This window comes from Primulina eburnea, chromosome 12 (genome assembly GCF_022965805.1).
Source record: "Primulina eburnea isolate SZY01 chromosome 12, ASM2296580v1, whole genome shotgun sequence".
NCBI classification, from domain to species: domain Eukaryota; kingdom Viridiplantae; phylum Streptophyta; class Magnoliopsida; order Lamiales; family Gesneriaceae; genus Primulina; species Primulina eburnea.
The window spans coordinates 7,380,990-7,400,610 of NC_133112.1; the positions used below are offsets into that span (position 1 = coordinate 7,380,990).

At 36.0% G+C, this 19,621-nt stretch overlaps 1 protein-coding gene across 2 annotated transcripts; it reads left to right on the forward strand.

Annotated features, from left to right (window-relative positions):
* The first annotated feature begins 8,359 nt into the window (after positions 1–8,359).
* Positions 8,360–12,134, forward strand: LOC140807551 (uncharacterized). 2 transcript variants are annotated; one of them, XM_073164458.1, is made up of 6 exons: positions 8,360–8,501; positions 8,578–8,735; positions 10,684–10,945; positions 11,512–11,599; positions 11,769–11,835; positions 11,911–12,134. In XM_073164458.1, exons 2-6 carry the CDS (start codon positions 8,727–8,729, stop codon positions 11,962–11,964), a joined length of 480 nt encoding a protein of 159 aa, XP_073020559.1. In that variant the 5' UTR covers positions 8,360–8,501; positions 8,578–8,726; the 3' UTR covers positions 11,965–12,134. The 2 variants fall into 2 exon arrangements, with proteins under 2 accessions (XP_073020559.1, XP_073020558.1); XM_073164457.1 differs by having other exon boundaries at positions 10,689–10,945.
* The last annotated feature ends 7,487 nt before the right edge of the window (positions 12,135–19,621 follow it).

Here is a 19,621-nt window from a genome sequence, read left to right on the forward strand (position 1 = left end):
GGATCGTTGACACGAGGTCTTCGATTTGAGGTATAAATTTCATAGTTTTGGTGATGTATGAAATTCGTCGATTTTTGGAATAAATCCGATAAATTGTTAAATCATACAGAAACTGAAGATTGTTAAATAGTGTATGATTTTAACGAAGAAGAGATGATTATAGTGATGTTATTGTGAATTATTCTCAATTTATTATAATTAGATAATTTTAATCATTTGATTGAGATTGAAGAATTATGTGTCGGTTATATATGTGGTAGAATAACTGACAAGAAACTAAGTTTCGAAGTCGGAATTGAATTATGTTATGATTTGAATTTGATATGAATTTTCAAAGTTTCAAAATATATTTGAAACTTATATTATTGAATTTGAATGATATTATTGAATGAAATGAATGTGTTATTGATGTAGATAGAGTATTATATTGATATCTTCAAGCTGCATCAATTGGAAACGAAGAGTTGAGGTATGTTGCGACCGGGTAACGTACGACAGGTATCTGTATTATATGATATATGTTGAATTGATTGGATTGGATTGGATTGGAATACGTGTCTTAATGCCTATTTATTGATTTGATATGGCATACATGACATTGAGATTGAGATATCGATGTATTAAATAAATGTTTTGTTAACACACATCATTTTATGCATACATCGATACATGACATGCACGTTGATCTATGATCCTTGGATACCCTGATATGATTTGATTGGATTCCGGGGTTTGTGAACACAATCGCTATGCCTGTATTATATGACCCGTAAAGCATAGACAATTGTGGCCCCATATGATTGGATATGAGATGTGGGATTGATGGCGCTTCCTCGACGCTATCATACATGTATTCCCATATCGGCCGGTGTGCCAGCTCGAGCATTGATTTGATTTGATAGCGATTCGATTGATTCTGACATGTGCTCAGTGGATGGGCATTTGACCTGATACCTCCACGACATACATGCATTGCATACCATATATCATTGTTTAGATATCTGTGGTATATATGATTGGTTGTTCCATACGGAGCTTTGCTCACCCCCAAGGGGGCCTGTTGTTGTCTTTGTGTGTGGACAATGGCAGATACTCCAGGATATCAGGAGACCGGATAGGGTACTTCTGGAGGGAGCCACAGCTTGGGCTGAGGTTTTATGTTTATCTCTTGTTCCCAGTATATACGTATATGTATCTATATACCGGGGCATGTCCCGAGGATATGAGTTGTTTGTATGTGATTGGTTGTGATTACGTGTGGGCGTGTTTTATGATTTGAAATTAAATACTATTTTCAGTATTCAAATTATAAAAGAGATATTTTTGGGCTCATCGTAAAGAAAATTTAAGCTCGTTTTCCGCTGTGATTAATTAACCCTAATCTGATTGCATTGTAATAACGATTAGGAGCTAAGGGCCCCACACAGGATGGTATCAGAGCATAGCTGGGAATGCTCTATTGAGTCTTGTGTACACTTGAATAGGCACAAATGAATTGTGCGTATGTGTTTGACTTATTTGTATTACTTGGTCTTATGTGATTTGATTTGAGTAAGTATCTGATGAGATTGATGCTGTGAGATGATGACATTATGAAATTGATATGAAATTGTGATATTCATCTTTTGATTTGTAGATGGATCCCACAAATGAGACTGCGAGTAGCAGTACTGAGAAGATTGTTGGGCAATTTGAAGGATTGTCCATGGATGTGGTGATGGCTCGATTTCAGGATTTGAAACCACCGAGGTTTTTTGGCACTGAGAGTGCAGAAAGAGCTGAGGCCTGGCTGAAGGATATCGAGCACTTGTTTAATATTGTTGAGTATTCCAATGCTCGGAGACTGAAACTTGCTTTGTATCAGTTGAAGGACCGAGCTAAATCTTGGTGGGAAGCCGCTGAGATTGGATTGAAAGAGACCGGGATTGAAGTCACTTGGGATGTCTTCAAGGCCCAGTTTTTGGAACAGTATTCCCCTCCTTCTTATTATACTGCTCAGGAGAATGAATTCAATAATCTGCAGCAGGGAACGATGTCTGTTGCAGATTATGCTTCGAAGTTTTCTACTCTGTTGAAGTATGCACCTCACGTAGCTGGGAATGCAAGAGCAAAATAAAACAGGTTTGTAAATGGTTTACATCCTGCTATTTATACTTTTGTCATTCCGGGTTTGTCTACGAGCTACGCAGAGGTAGTTGAATGAGCCAAATCAGCTGAAGCTGGATTAAGGCGAGGAGGTCCTCAGTATGTTCCTCCACCTTAAGTGTCAACTCAGCAACCTGCCATGCGACTCAAAAGCAGGAAAGATTATTTTGTCTGAGCAAGTTTTACATAATTGTGTATTGATATACGAGGATAATGTGATATTTTTGAATTTGATTGTCCTCCCAATGCACGACTTTGATTGTATTGTTGGCATGGATATTTTGACGACGAATCGAGCTACTGTTGATTGGTGTCATGGAGTGGTTCGATTTCGACCGATTGATGGACCCAAGTGGAATTTTTATGGCAAGGGTTCCCAAGCCAAAATTTCATTGGTATCTTCCTTGGAAATGTCTCGATTGTTGACTAGCGGAGATGAGAGTTATCTTATCTACGCTATTGATATTTCGAAGAAGGAGTCTTCTTTATCTGAGATTCCAGTTGCGAAAGAATTCCCGGATGTATTTCCCGATGAGATTCTTGATTTTCCTCCTCATCGAGAAGTTGAGTTCAGTATTGATCTTATGTCGGGGACTGCGCCTATTTCTAAAGCTCCTTATCGCATGGCACCTCTGGAATTGAAAGAATTGAAAGAACAATTACAGGATCTTCTCGATAAGAGATATATTTGACCGAGTGTATCACCTTGGGGAGCTCCAGTTTTATTTGTTCGGAAGAAAGATGGTACTATGCGAATGTGTATCGATTATAGGCAACTGAATCGGGCTACTTTGAAAAACAAGTACCCACTTCCTCGTATTGATGATTTGTTCGATCAGCTTCAGGGTACTTCTGTATACTCGAAGATTGATCTCTGCTCTGGGTATCATCAAGTACGTGTTCGAAACGAAGATGTGCCTAAAACTGCTTTTCGTACGAGGTATGACCACTATGAATTTCTGGTTATGCCTTTTGGTCTTACGAATGCTCCTGCTATCTTTATGGATCTAATGAATCGGGTCTTTCGAGATTATCTGGACCGATTCGTTATTGTTTTTATTGATGATATTATTGTATATTCGAAATCGAAAAAGAAGCATGCTGAACATTTGAGACTGGTACTTCAAACTCTTCGTACTAGTCATTTGTATACCAAATTGTCCAAATGCGAATTCTGGATGGACAAAGTGGTATTTTTGGGCCACGTCATTTCGAGACATGGCATATCTGTTGATCCTGCGAAGGTCGAAGCTGTATTGAATTGGCCAAGTCCTACGAATGTTCCTGAGATCCGTAGCTTCATGGGTTTAGCTGGATATTATCGTCGTTTTATTGAAGGATTTTCGAAGATAGCTAAACCTATCACTCAACTGACACAGAAGAATCAGCGATTCATTTGGTCAGATGAATGTGAAGCTAGTTTTCTTGAATTGAAGACGAGATTGACCACATCACCTGTGCTTACTATTCCTTCAGGTACCGGAGGATTTGTGGTGTGTACAGATGTGTCTGGTAAAGGTTTGGACTGTGTTCTGATGCAACATGGCAAAGTGGTTGCTTATGCATCTCGTCAATTGAAATCTCATGAAACACGTTATCCTGTTCATGATCTCGAATTGGCTACCATTGTATTTGCTTTAAGGATTTGGCGCCATTATTTGTACGGAGAAAAGTTTGTTATCTATTCGGACCATAAAAGTCTGAAATATCTCTTTTCTCAATCTGATTTGAATATGAGGCAACGCAGGTGGATGGATCTCCTGAAAGATTTTGATTGTGAGATTCAATATCACCCGGGATCGGTGAATGTTACTGCGGATGCCCTGAGCCGTAAAGTTCATGATTCTGTTCTAGCTTCTATTTGTGTCGCCAAGGTATATGAGGATATATGTACTTCTGGCTGGACTTTTCACTCGAATTGGAATTCTGTCACTGTCTCAGCATTGCAAATTGAGCCGAATTTGATATCGAAAATACGAAAGGCCCAACGAAGCGATGCTCAGATCCAAAAGTCGAAAGAACTTGTATCTGCAGGACATCAGTCTGGATTCCAAATTTCATCTGATGGTTCTTTACGACTTAATGGTCGGCTGGTAGTTCTTGATGATTCTGATTTAAAATCCGCCCTTCTTCGAGAAGCACATTGTAGCAAATACAGTACTCACCCTGGAGGTCGAAAGATGTATTTGACATTGAGACCTCAATTCTGGTGGAAACGTATGAAGAAGGACATTGCTGAGTTTATTTCTAAATGTTTTGTCTGCCAGCAAGTGAAAGCCGAGAGAATGAAACCTGGAGGATTGCTCCATAGTCTTGAAATCCCGAAATGGAATTGGGAACATATTGCTATGGATTTTGTGACTCATTTACCTCGTTCGCCCAAGGGTTGTGATGCTATTTGGGTTATTATTGATTGGCTTTCGAAATCTGCGCATTTCATTCCGTATGAGCGGACTTATCCTTATAAGAAAATGGCCCGTTTATACATTGAGAATGTGGTGAGACTGCATGGTGTGCCAGTCTCAATCGTATCTGATCGTGATCCCAGATTTGCTTCTAAATTCCGGGGTAGTTTTCAGAAAGCGATGGGTACGCGTTTGGCTATGAGTACTGCTTATCATCCTCAAACTGATGGCCAGACGGAGCGTACGATTCAAACTCTAGAAGATATGTTACGTGCGATTGTGATGGATTTCAGAATGGGATGGCAAGATGCCTTACCATTGGTTGAATTTTCATATAATAATAGCTTTCAGACGAGTATCGGTATGGCACCGTTTGAAGCTTTATATGAAAGACGATGTAGATCACCGTTATTCTGGGATGATATTGGTGAGAGACAGTTGACTGGACCTGAAATGATACAGGAAATGAACGATAAGGTTCAGTTGATTCGGCAGCGGATGAAAGCTGCTCAGGATCGTCAAACGAGTTATGCGAATAAACGAAGACGACCCTTGGAATTCCAGAAAGGTGACAGAGTGTTTTTGAAAATATCTCCCTTTAAAGGCACTGTTCGATTTGGCATGCGAGGGAAGTTATCTCCTCGATATGTTGGTCCATACGAGATTCTTGATCGAGTTGGTGATCTTGCGTATCGATTGGCATTGTCACCAGCTCTATCCGCTATTCACGATGTATTTCATGTTTCTATGTTGAGGAAATATGAACCAGATCCATCACATGTGCTTGCACCTGATGAGGTTGAACTGGATCCTTCTCTTTCCTATGTTGAACAACCTGTTCGCATTATGGATCGAAAGGAAAAGATATTGAGAAACAAATCGATTCCTTTAGTACGAGTACAATGGACACGACATGGTGTTGAAGAATCGACATGGGAGTTGGAAAACAAAATGCGAGATGCATATCCGCATTTATTTGATGCTAGTACATCTGTTCCATTGTATTCGATGTATTCTGATTCTTATTCTTATTTTAGTTTTGATATGTACTATAACTGGTGACATATATATGTTTGCCAATGTTATGTATATAGAGATGTTTGAGATTTCGAGGACGAAATCTTTTAAGAGGGGGAGAAATGTGAGACCTCGAGACTAAAATAGCTTTGATGGTATTTTGGTAAATAAGTTGAAAAATATTCAATTTTTTTTTATGGCATTTTCGTAGATAAGTTGAAAAATAATGAATTAATTTTAAGGACAAAATGGTAAATAGTGACATATCTTTTTCATATGAAGCCCAAATGATTTGAGATTTGGATATGACATAGAAAACTCAAGGATAGAGAAGTTTCATGTTTTGAGTTTTGAAAATTTTGATCGTTTTACTGGTCCAAAGAGATATATCGATGTTAAAATGTTAAATAATATATATTATATTATTTTATATATATATATATATATATATATATATATATACTTTGAAAGTAATCAAACGTAACTTTCAGAAAGTTACAGGAGAAGAGAGAAAAAAAAAGGTTATTGGTTTTCTTTTCGATCGTGCGATTTATTGGTTTGTCCAATCGACGAACCGAATTCAGATCTAGGATCGTTGACACGAGGTCTTCGATTTGAGGTATAAATTTCATAGTTTTGGTGATGTATGAAATTCGTCGATTTTTGGAATAAATCCGATAAATTGTTAAATCATACAGAAACTGAAGATTGTTAAATAGTGTATGATTTTAACGAAGAAGAGATGATTATAGTGATGTTATTGTGAATTATTCTCAATTTATTATAATTAGATAATTTTAATCATTTGATTGAGATTGAAAAATTATGTGTCGGTTATATATGTGGTAGAATAACTGACAAGAAACTAAGTTTCGAAGTCGGAATTGAATTATGTTATGATTTGAATTTGATATGAATTTTCAAAGTTTCAAAATATATTTGAAACTTATATTATTGAATTTGAATGATATTATTGAATGAAATGAATGTGTTATTGATGTAGATAGAGTATTATATTGATATCTTCAAGCTGCATCAATTGGAAACGAAGAGTTGAGGTATGTTGCGACCGGGTAACGTACGACAGGTATCTGTATTATATGATATATGTTGAATTGATTGGATTGGATTGGATTGGAATACGTGTCTTAATGCCTATTTATTGATTTGATATGACATACATGACATTGAGATTGAGATATCGATGTATTAAATAAATGTTTTGTTAACACACATCATTTTATGCATACATCGATACATGACATGCACGTTGATCTATGATCCTTGGATACCCTGATATGTTTTGATTGGATTCCAGGGTTTGTAAACACAATCGCTATGCCGGTATTATATGACCCGTAAAGCATAGACAATTGTGGCCCCATATGATTGGATATGAGATGTGGGATTGATGGCGTTTCGTCGACGCTATCATAAATGTATTCCCATATCGGCCGGTGTGCCAGCTCGAGCATTGATTTGATTTGATAGCGATTCGATTGATTCTGACATGTGCTCAGTGGATGGGCATTTGACCTGATACCTCCACGACATACATGCATTGCATACCATATATCATTGTTTAGATATCTGTGGTATATATGATTGGTTGTTCCATACGGAGCTTTGCTCACCCCCAAGGGGGGCTGTTGTTGTCTTTGTGTGTGGACAATGGCAGGTACTCCAGGATATCAGGAGACCGGATAGGGTACTTCTGGAGGGAGCCACAGCTTGGGCTGAGGTTTTATGTTTATCTCTTGTTCCCAGTATATATGTATATGTATCTATATACCGGGGCATGTCCCGAGGATATGAGTTGTTTGTATGTGATTGGTTGTGATTAGGTGTGAGCGTGTTTTATGATTTGAAATTAAATACTATTTTCAGTATTCAAATTATAAAAGAGATATTTTTGGGCTCATCGTAAAGAAAATTTAAGCTCGTTTTCCGCTGTGATTAATTAACCCTAATCTGATTGCATTGTAATAACGATTAGGAGCTAAGGGCCCTACAATTTTTCACGATTTTCATCTTATGTCTCAACAATCGAATTCATGCATGTGAGAACTCAATTTTTTGGGCATTAATTATTTATTTAAATATAGACATATATAAAATTTATTTCGAGTTAGTATATTATTGTAAAAATAGTAAATTTGAAAATATTAAACGATACGTGATATTTGAAATTCCAAGACAATAAATACATGGAATTCGAAATCCAGTACAAGACATATATTAATTTCGAAAATTTAGGTTGTATATCAATCTAATTGCAAGGAAATATTGCATACAAGACAGTTTTCTCAACAAAGAAGCATCTCGAAATTATGGAAGAAGCACCTCATAATTTATGGATGGAGAATCTCGAAATTTATGGAATGATTATCAACGAATTATGATAATATTTTCACCTCATGTCTATAAATAACACCACCTCATTCTCAAAAATCACACCTTCAAATCCACTCTATATTTCAAAAATCATCTCCCAATTGCGGCAACTTTTTCAAAGATTTTGTGAGGCGGAGTTCTCTCCATTTTTCGAGTTATACATTCAAGCCAATATTCTGTCCAATAATATCTTCACCATTCAGAATACATTATCATATGTTTGAACATCTTATCCAAAATTCAGTTGAATCTAACAATTAGTTTTTTATTTACGGTCTTTGCAAAAAGAACTGCTCAAATTTTAAGCGAGGACAACGGACCTACGGATTTTTAAAACGCAATTACGGAGAGGTAAACCGTACAAGGGTAATAATGTAATTGCAATTGAAAACGCTAGGGCATACTTGTCCACCCGCTGTTATTCGTTAACGTACGCACCACTGCCTCGTCGCTACGCTCCTTCTTTCCTCACTAGCTTTGAAGAAGTTTCGCTAGTGTGCTAACCGGATCGAGCATTTTGTAACTGATCCAATCGCAAGTGTAAGCCGCAAATTTTCGATTTTGCTTTCGTTGCATCTTGAATTGTGGATCGATTGAATTTTCCTTTTGTTCGCAGATTTGCGTGCCTTTGTTCTTTCTGCGGATATTTTGAGATCTGGGCTTCGAAACGAGTGATTTGGGTTGGGAAGTAATCGTAATTTGGAGATATCAGTGAATGCTGTTCTGGAGTAGATCGATCCCGTCTTGGATTTCACATTTACTTGCATGCATGGGGTCAGTTTTACGGCCTCTCCCTCTCCCTTTCTCCGTGTCTCTGTCTGTGTGTGCATGTTTGTGGATGATGATGTTGGGATTCTTCATTCTGGTTAAGTATAGAAGCACAAGGTTCAACTTTTTAAAGGATGGTAATTTATTGATTAGCTGGTGATATGCTCTTCTTTGGAAATTTTGGTGGGCATTTTTCAATGTTTTCCCGAGGTAGCCAAAGTTTTTGACCTTTCCTGTTCAGGTGAAGGGAATGGCTGACACGATTCTAGCCTCGATAATTATCATTCATTTTGTGTTACATTTCGGGGGCTGCGATCTCTGTGAATCTAAGAGGGTGTAACTACAAAAAGTAAATAAATGTTTGTGGAACATATGATTACCAAAGAAATTTTGTTTTTGTTTTTGTTTTTCTTTTTGCTTTGATGATAATATGGTGTCTTTTATTGGGTTTTTGGCTAACCCCTTTTGTCATGAAATAAGGATGCTTTCTTTATTTCTATTCTTCTTATGTGGTTCCAAATATTTATTTTGCTTCCATTTTAAGAAAGCAACAATGGCGTGAGAAGAAGGAAAAGTTCTGATTTTTCTCGTTATTTGGCATCATGCTTTGCCTGATGTTGAAAGAGTTTGTTCGAGTAATACTCATTCCCTACGTAATTGTATACTTTAGAAATGCCTCAATAGGAACCTGTAAATAGAAAAGGCTCCAAAATAAGAAAATGTCAATAATTTTTCGAAGACAAAAAATGGCAATATTTGTCAGTGATAGATATCGTTTAGAAACAGAGATTTGTATAAAAATTAGGCCTTAATATTTGTCCTTAGGGTGTTTGAAGAAGTATTCGCTAGCTCTCGTTGGGTTGATTACGGAAAGTCTGAAGGATAAATGGAAATAATTTTTTCGTGTTAGATCTTAACTTTGCTCAGACCAAATGGAGTATATAATAACTATTTTACTTACCTTTCTATTTGTTGATCTGCAGAATTGGAGTTTTTATTTCGTATTGATGGTTTAATTTTGGATTATCCGACAGTGTAGGCACATGACATGATATGCTTGTTATTCGGCTACAATTGTAGTGGCTATAATTTTTTGCACTAAAATTAGTTGATATATTTTTAACCGAGGAGATGCAAAACTCTCAATTGTCTTATGTGCCAATATAGTTTATTTTGAAATGACAACTGCTCAAGCTTCCTTATTTTTTATTCGTAACATGGTTTTATTTTATCCTGGGATAGTAATGTCGACATTAATTTCCTGGAGTATAGTGACTTATCTATCTTACCTTTCTGCCCCCATGGCCTCCCCCATCCCCACAATTTTCCTTCTACTTGCTATCATATAATTCAGCTGTTGAAAATTTTGATAATTTATGGGTTCCTTGATGATGATTTCCAATATACAAGAATGGTTACAACTTACAACATGAACTGGTTTGCTCATCCCAGGGATTATGAATATTGCTCTGGAAAGGGGTTATGAGTTGCTATGGTATCTGTTTTTTCGGTTGTAATCATGACCTCTACTGATTAATTGCTCCATTTGTCTTTACTATTAGCATTATCCTCTTTCAAATATATCATACTGTCTTTGTTCCTTGGGTTTGCATTAATGACCACAATTAATCGATCCCCTTAGACCAAATATGTTCAAATATGTGGTAGTATATTTATATGTGCTGATCCTTTGTTGCCATAATAAAACTGATTTTATTCAAAACTTATGACATAATTTGTTCCACAGTGGTCGATTACCCAAGAACTATTAGAGGTTTTGGATCATACTATTCACTTTTAGAGGAATGAAATTTCTCAAGGCTATCTAATGACAAAATCTCTTCTCACTCATACACTTTCTGTGTTCGTTTTCCCTCTGTTATTCCTAAAGTGTAGTCTTAACAGTTTCTGTCACATTATTCATTTGCATGGTGATAAACCAAATTTGTAACAGAGCAGAGGTTGCCTAGGATGTTGTGTCAAAGCACCACTTGTGATTTCTGTGGATGAACCATCCAAGGGTCTGAAAATTCAAGGCCAACGAGTAAAGAAACATAGTTTGACTGAAGATTTCTGGAGCACCAGTTCAGGTACCATGGACCATAGTGCCTTCCAATCCCATAGAAGTATCTCATCAATCAGTACTTCAAATCAAACCTTTGATGCTCACAGCAGTGCTGGCAGTTCAAACCACCCTACGGATTTCGTTAATCCTGGCAAGTACATCAATGCTATTTTATCCTCGTGCTGTGCATTTAAGGAACTTATAGCACACATATTGCTCTCTGCCACCTCCACTACTGCCCTCTTATGTATTTTATCTGTTGCAGAGGAACACTAATATAAATTATGCAGCTTTTAGGGGACTATTGGGCTTCAAATCATATTTTATCCAAAATGGACCGTATTCTACTGGCTGTTTTTGTTTTCAGCCCCATACTTTAGCATGTTCTGTAGATTTGTACAACTTCAATTGATATTTCTTATCCTTAATTTGCCACTATCAAGGCTTATTATAATGACAAATTTTGAGTATTTTTCCATTACTATGATTTTTTGCTTTAAATTTGTAATCTCGCGCAGAACCAGAAACTGCTTGTTTTTTGGGATTCTTTTAATTTCTATTTTCTCATACCCGTGACTTCTTGAAAGAGAGGATTTGATATAAACTTGAGAAGTCGAACTTTATTTAACATTTCTATCTCCCTTTTCTTCTAGTTTTTCTTGATTAAAATTTGGTCTTTCACTGCCTTGTAACTATTTCGAATTAATCTTGTTGAAGGTCTTCTTCTCTGGAATCAAACAAGACAACAGTGGATTGGAAATAAGCGATCTCAAAAGCATGTACAAGTGCAAGAACCAAAATTGAGGTGACTTTCATATTTACTTATCCGAAGTTGTTATGATATTGATCATTAGATTTGGCAGACACAATGTGCACGATACCAATGTCTTCATCCAAAGTTTGATTGATATCATCCTTGAGAAACATGGCTAGAATAAGAACGCTTTTCATATTATGCTGTTTCGAATTTGCAGTTGGAATGCAACGTATGAAAGTTTGCTTGGGACCAACAAGCCTTTCCCCCAGCCTATCCCACTGGCGGTGAGTGTGGTAGCTACCTGCATAAACAGTTTATTATCCCAACTTTCTCATCTCTTTTATTTACTTGATTGACAGGAAATGGTGGATTTTCTGGTAGATGTGTGGGAACAAGAGGGGCTTTACGATTGACTTGTGAGGAAATAGAAATTTTCTGGCACGTAAATTCTTGCATGTAACTTGATGAAATGGTTAATGAACGAGCAATTCAAGTGAAGTTTATATTATAAATGTGTGACACTACTTGCAATTTCTGGTTTCGAAGTTGGCAATAATTTGTAATTAGATAGTCCGCGTTTTCATGCTTTGTGAGTCTTTTGTTCTTTTATTTATTCTTGGAATTTAGAGATGGAAGTTGCGTGCCTTGTGTGCAGGCGAGGAGGGGGTGAGAGGGGAACTCCATCTCTCACTCAAAAAGACTATTTTTTGGATTTCGATGGAAAAAAGACAAAATAATTTGGATTTCGATGGAAAAAAAGTTTGGAATGTCCGAGTTCGACAATGGCAAGTTATCAAACAAAATAATTTGAGTTTGGATTTGGAGGACAGAAAGTTAGAAAATGTTCGAATTCGTAATTTTAAATATGAATCAAATATTTTTCTAATCGATTTGAAATACTAGCTAGTAGGCTTTTATACATTAATTTGAGTCTCAGCACGAGGGCCATTGGGAATTTGGCATGATGTTTCCAGTTTCATATAAATGGTGGTGATAGTGTAAACTGCAAAGGCAGGTGAGAAGAGAGAATCGGCCATAATTGACCAGAGACCGCATAATCTGTAGTCAAACATGGTTGGAAAAAGATATTGATTACTGGGTCTTGATGGTGTAATAATAATAATAATAATAATATATTGATTACTGGGTCTTGATGGTGTAATAATAATAATAATAATAATAATAATAATAATAATAATAAAATTTGTCACTAAATTAATAATTTATTTGTTAAATTAATAAATGAACATTTGAAACGTGATTAAATGTCGAAGTTTGTTCCAAAAGTAGGGGATTAAAATATATTTTTTATTCTCAACAATTTTTTGGTGAATCAGTATGTTTCACTCTAATTTTTTTTGTCCGATGCTGACTTTTTCTTGATATCCCATGTGTAGCACTTTATCTTAATTCAAGAACTACAAAGAGACCACCACTTTTTTACTGTGTAAGGAAATGTGCCGGTCTATCTGTGTACATATAAACCCCATTTAGCTCTTAGATTAAGGTTTCTCGTGGATTTGATTTAAAATTTGACTCCAACAAATGCCTCCGCAAGCATTGATCTAGTGGACAAAAATATCTATATATAGGACCGTATATTATCTCGTTTTGCCCATTTCCAATAAGACAAAAACTTGTGTGAGACAGTCTCACGGGTCGTATTTGTGAGACAGATCTCTTATATGGGTCATCTATGAAAAAGTATTACTTTTTATGCTAAGAGTATTACTTTTTATTGTTGATATCGGTAGGGTTGACCGGTCTCACAGATTAAGATCCGTGAGATGGTCTCACATGAGACCCACTCTTGCAATAATTAGGCTCACACTTGGCTTAATCGATTGGTCATTTTGGTTTTGGCAAAGGAGTCCAACTCAAATCCCTTGTTGAAGATGAAACCAAGAAAGAATAGTCCAACTCCACTCATGTTTTGAGCTACATGCCCCAATTTCAAACATATTCTCAAATCTCTTCTTTTCACTGCAAAGGCAGAATAAGCCACTGAAAAATTATACTTTTCAGCAGTCAATCCAGATTCAAAATTTCTACTGTCCGCTTTGTTCTTTTCTTCTTCACCGAAATTTCTGCAGAATTCTACCAAAAATCTTAGTATCCTAAAACCTTTTGATTGTTCAAGCTCAAATCCCCAATTTCCTTCCTCCTAAAGCCTTAATTTCAAAAGTTTCCCCCAAATCTTGATTATTCCACCCAGCTTTATAAACTCACTCACATTGGCCCCGCCATCGTCGATTCGCCGCCCGTCACCACCATCATTGTCACTACCAACATAAGTGGCTTGTTCGCCCCTTTGTGCGCCATCCAGCCACCACCATCTCTCTGATCGTTGCATCATCAGTGACCGCGATCCACCATGATCTGCACTTACGGGGCCAGGTTGCCAGCAAGCCCAGCCAACAGCTTACTTTGCCGCTTCTCATCTGGTTCAGTCGTCGACGGTGCACCACTTCTCTCAGCTCTTCTTGCTATAGCAAAATCACACGTAAAATCTCACTCCCACGACTGCGCCTGGGTAATCCATGTGGACTGGGGAATAAATGCCCATTCAAATTGCCAAGCTTAAATTCAGAAGATGTCCTTAAAAGACATGACATAACTGAATGTGTATGGACATCTAGGCGGATGTACATGCATTTACACCCGGGCTTTGGCCCGCAGACTCAATTTTTTTAAAAAAATTTATATGTAAATTTTGTATAATTTTGGAACAATATGATATTAGTTCGGGTAAATCAATTTAAAATATTAAAAAATTATAGAATTTAAAATCTTAACCCAGGCCGCAGAGCCATGTTTCTGGTTCCGCCAAATAATTTCTATACAAGTCTCGACGAAGTATTGAATCATCAGTGATTGAATATAAAGAGAAAGAACATCCACTATCTGTGCTAAGAAATTTCAAAGATTCCAAAATCGTATACTTTCGTATATATTGCTGATATGTTTGTTGATGGCCTGAACTTCCTGATGAACTTGACCCTTAGTGTTGGTGTCATCCTGGAGAATCTCGCAACACATGTAACTCTAAACCCATATACGACCTTACGTGTTGCATTCACTCAAAACAACTTCCCGATTGCTTAGCATTTATGCATCGCACCACAATTGGATATCCCACATACATGTCTATATATTGCACTTCGGTCGACCTCTTTCTCGTATACATGTCTATGCATTGCACTTCATGTGGTGGAGCTTTATGTTTAATGCCCATTTGTTTGTGTTGGATTTTGGTTGAAGAACGGAGATAAATTTGTTTGTGTTGGATGTTGGAGTTATATTCTAAATAATCCAGCCAATTACTTTATTTCATTTTTGTAAAAAATCACAAATTGGCCTACACAACTCCACACTCTCTACTATTCCTACAATTGATTTCATAATGACACAAATGTTTCCATTATAATAAAAGTAGCATAATCGTCGACTTCATTCAAATCTTTCAATCCTTGATACAAACAAAAGTGAATATGTAAAGTAGTGTTCCTATGGCCTACTTTGAGTAATAACTTAAAAGCAAGAACAACATATATACAAAGAAGGCTAAAAAGCCTACTCTAAGCAAAATAAAACTTTTAGAACAACACACTACTTTGCATATTGTTCCCATTCTGCTATGTCTTATTCCTTATTTCTCTTGCAAACTTTTAGAACAACACACTAGTTTAGAACAACATATTTCGCTTGGTTTTTAAACCAAACTCGATTTAATTCATTGGTGTTAACATTCTTAAAACACGAGCTATTGTAGTTCATTGAAGAATATAGTGTTTGAAGCATCTTCGAAGGTGCTAGCACACGATCCTTCAGTCTCTTCAATTAATATATAGTTGAGAGCTCTCATTTTCAGACCATAGTAAATATATTACATAGGATTCCAGAACCAGTTTTACTTCTAAATTAATATCCAAATTAAGTGTCTCAACCTGAATACTTCTATAGAGAATTGAGGATGCTTTCTTTTTTGAATCAATACCATCTTATGTGTAAGATCAGGAGACATTTCTAATCCTGTGAAATTTGTGAGCTAGCTCCCCAGTTTTTCTGCCTTGTCATATGCACAAAAGAAAATTCTTCAAAATTAGCTGAGAAGTGGCGTATCAGCTATCCCAATGGGCGTGCCAATTTTATTTTGCAAATTTTCTGGAATGCGGGGCGTGGTAGGTGCTTCAAGTTTGAGTGAAAAATACTAAATATCTAACTTCTACGAAATCAAACGATGATGGATACTAAAGTTAACTGTTTGTTATGATCTTCTAAACTAATATAACTAAGAAACTAAACTGTAAATTGATGAAAAAATTCTCCATCATAATCTTGTATTCATAAAACAGTAGGAATTCATAAGAAATGAATAATATAATAAAACTTTTTAAAATATATAATGAAGATGACCTAAAATACTGTTAGGATCGATTGGGGAGTAAATCGATGAGATACAATAGCTCGGTTCTTGAAATATTGAACACCGATTAAATCAAGTTTGATATGAAATCAAGCGAAAAACGCTCGAAATAATCCTTCGTAGAAACCGACTAAATATTTTGTAAACTATTTAAAATATATACAAGTTGAATGAGTAAAAATATTTTAGTTGAAGCATTTTATCAAACACTTGGTAGGCAATATTTTGGTATTTGAAGAACACATAAAATGCTTCAACAATGCATCCTTTAAAAACTACGAAAATGATAAGTAAATGCAATAAACAAATAGACAAGAATTTGTTTATGGATGTTCGGAGATTTCAACACTCCTACGTCACCCCTTCTTCCCCTTGGAAAGGATTCACTAGAAGACTTTGATTTATACAACACCTTGTACAAACCCATTCAGCTAGGACTTACCCACTGCCTAAACTGAACTCCTAGCACTCAATATTGTAGGCAGCACCTCACAATCAGCATATTGTTTAATGTCTCATATGCAAAGACTACATGCACAAGTTTATTGTCTTTGTGCAAGACTCACTCAACTAATCTTTGAAGTTCAACTCTCTTGTATATGTGTGAGTGTTTGTGTGTGAGAAATTTATCAGTTACAGTGTACATCTCAAATATATCCTCACACAAGGGCTTGTGCTCTCAACTAGCTGATTTTTTCATGCTAACTGCCCATGCTTTGAATCCTCTTCCAAAGCTCTTGTTTAATCTTCAATATGTTGTATTTATAGGCTCCAACACTGATATATACGTTAGACACAAGAATATGACCGTTTGAAAAGTTTCTGTATTGTTTCCGAGATTGCAACGGTCAAATTCAGCTTGCTGGGCATTTTCCCGACTGGTCAACTCTGGTCAACTCAACTGGTCATTCAGTTGGACTGGTTCAGTTTCAGTTGGTCAGCAGCTGGTTCAGTTCAGTTGGTTGGTCAGCTGGTCAGCAGTTGGTTCAGTTTCAGCAGGTGTGCTGAAATCAGTCTAGCTGATTTCAGTTTGTGCAGAACCAGTATCTTCATAATCATTTATTAGCATCGTAAGCTTCGATTCAGACTTTGACTTATAAGAATGATTTGTAGATCTTTGTCTTATCTTTCCAACGCATATTGAATCGCTTCGTTTCGATAACCGAGCTAAGAGATATGACCAAAATACGGCAGCTGCTCAAACACAACTGATTGTTGTTCTCGTGTGATCAGTTCGGTAATTGAGCGATCAGTTAGACAATGATAACATCCGATTTTGCCCAACTGACGTGAAATACAACTTGTTCCAAATTGAGTTTTCTAATCAGTCCAATTGGTGGATTGTCATTTGGATCATGCAGTTGAGAGATATCATCAAAATACCAAAGCTCGCCAGAAATTCAGTTTGTGCAAAATTCAGTTTCAGCTTGCTTCTTGTGTTTGCAACTTCACACTTGAGTAAATATGTTAGAAACACAACAACAAGTTTTGTTAACATCAAAATCAAGATTGCGAACTTGAAAAGTTCCAACAAATACTTGGAAATCTAAAGGAAAAAAAATATACTGTAATACTTGAAATTTGTAGAGAGTTTGTGCAGATTTTGTTGTATGTTGTCTGTTGAGTTGTTTATTCTTTATACCGAGCTATATTAATCTAATTAAAAAAATGCATTAGCTAATTGTCCCTGTTTTATTTATAATTGCAGTTGTATTAACAAATCATGGAATCGTCTAGCTTTCGAACTATTAGACTATAGCTATCAACATGTACACAACCTCATATTTCTATATAAGTTGTAGATTCATGAATTATGTTACTCTATCGTGTTATAAAATATCTCTTGATTTCAATTATAACACATAAAGTTACTTCGAAGTTGATCATGCTCTAAAGTTGTAATAAAAAACATTAACATAATCAAATATGCTTCCAAAAGGAAATTCGATCTTGAAAAAGATTGCACAACATAAATGTTTGGGGTAGGATCACGTAAATTCTAACCGAAATAAAAGAGAAGGAGAAAATGATGTTAAATACTTGTTCTTCACTTTAATTCTTCACGTGGTCTCCCTTCGCTTTCCATATTGAGTAGCGCATGGGTGGTCTGAAATTACCGACCTAGCATGACATGTTCTGTTGGAGTTTTTTTATTTCCTTTAAGTGCGCTGGGACGGTCTAGCACGACCTGCACTGTTCAACATGTCGATCCTCATGCATTCGCACTAGGGCGGTTGCACTAGGACGGTCGAGAATGATCGCCCTAGTGCTACCTCTTATGTCCTTCTTCATTCATCTTCATCAATTTTCATCTACAATTCGACCAACACCCATTGAAGTCACCCTATGCATTAATAAATACAAAACTTGAAGAAAACATAGACTAACACATAAATTCATGCATAAACTAAACTAAAAATAACACAATAAAATACGACCCTTATCAACACCATTCATATGTTTGAACACAAAAAGCACATTATTATTATTTTAAAAAAAGTTTCACATTATACGTGTGCGTGCACGCACTATAGGCATGCATGCACACACTGAAGAGGGAGTAGGAGTGGCCAACAGTTGTGGCTCACTCTCACGTGATGCACATATACTTTAATTGTTATATTTTTAAAATTAAAATTAAATGGTTTATGTTATGTGACACTTGCATTGAACATAACTTTATACACAATGATTTACGATTTCAATTATGTATGTCAAGCAGGAAAATATAATTTCATGAAAATGTTTATGAAGAAAAGTCGCGTTATACATATTTATGCTATATACGAGATATGTTTAAATTGCATGAATTTTGTTAGGATTATTTTGTCCGACAGATATTAATAAATAATGAGAATATCAGAATATGATGTAAAACAGTAAATTCGTGTTTTATCAGAATTAAATGTTGTGCCAGATGTTACAACATCTCGGACAACATCTATACGCAGCGGAAAATAGATAACACAAATTGACTTGAAACAAATAGATGGACAAGATTAAATATGCACAAGTATAAATACTTGTGCGGTGCCTTAAGGCAAAAATTAATCACTAGAAAACCACAATGTTTACACAAAAACCTATCACTAGTGATTGTACCAAAAATCAATTTTCTCAACAAGTTGAGAAAACAAAGCTTTCTAAAAACTACCAACAATATTAAAACATAAATAAAAAAGCAAAACTTGATCCCAGAAAGCACGATCAGTTAGATGTAATCTTCAGTCAACATCGTTACGGATGTTGACTGTAGATGTTGGCAACATTCAGAGCAACACGGGATCAACACTCTTCAAATCACAGCAACGTCTTTATAGAATTATTTGTCTCTGAAATCTCGACGTGCAAAAGTGCATGTATATTGATTGAGAAGAGAGAGCGGCGCATCAATGTCCTTGATCTCTTATATATAGACATAGACTTTATATTCACAAGGAAACCTATTTCACAAGGAAAATGAGAGTTTAATAAGAAATAAACTTCTTTTAAACATTGATACCATATCTCCAAGATCTTTATCATAAATATAATATCTAGAAAATCTTTATCATAAAAATAATATCTAGAAAGGTAAAACTCAATATTCCACATGATATTATATCATAATAAAATCTTAACATAATTATCTAGAAAGGCAAAAC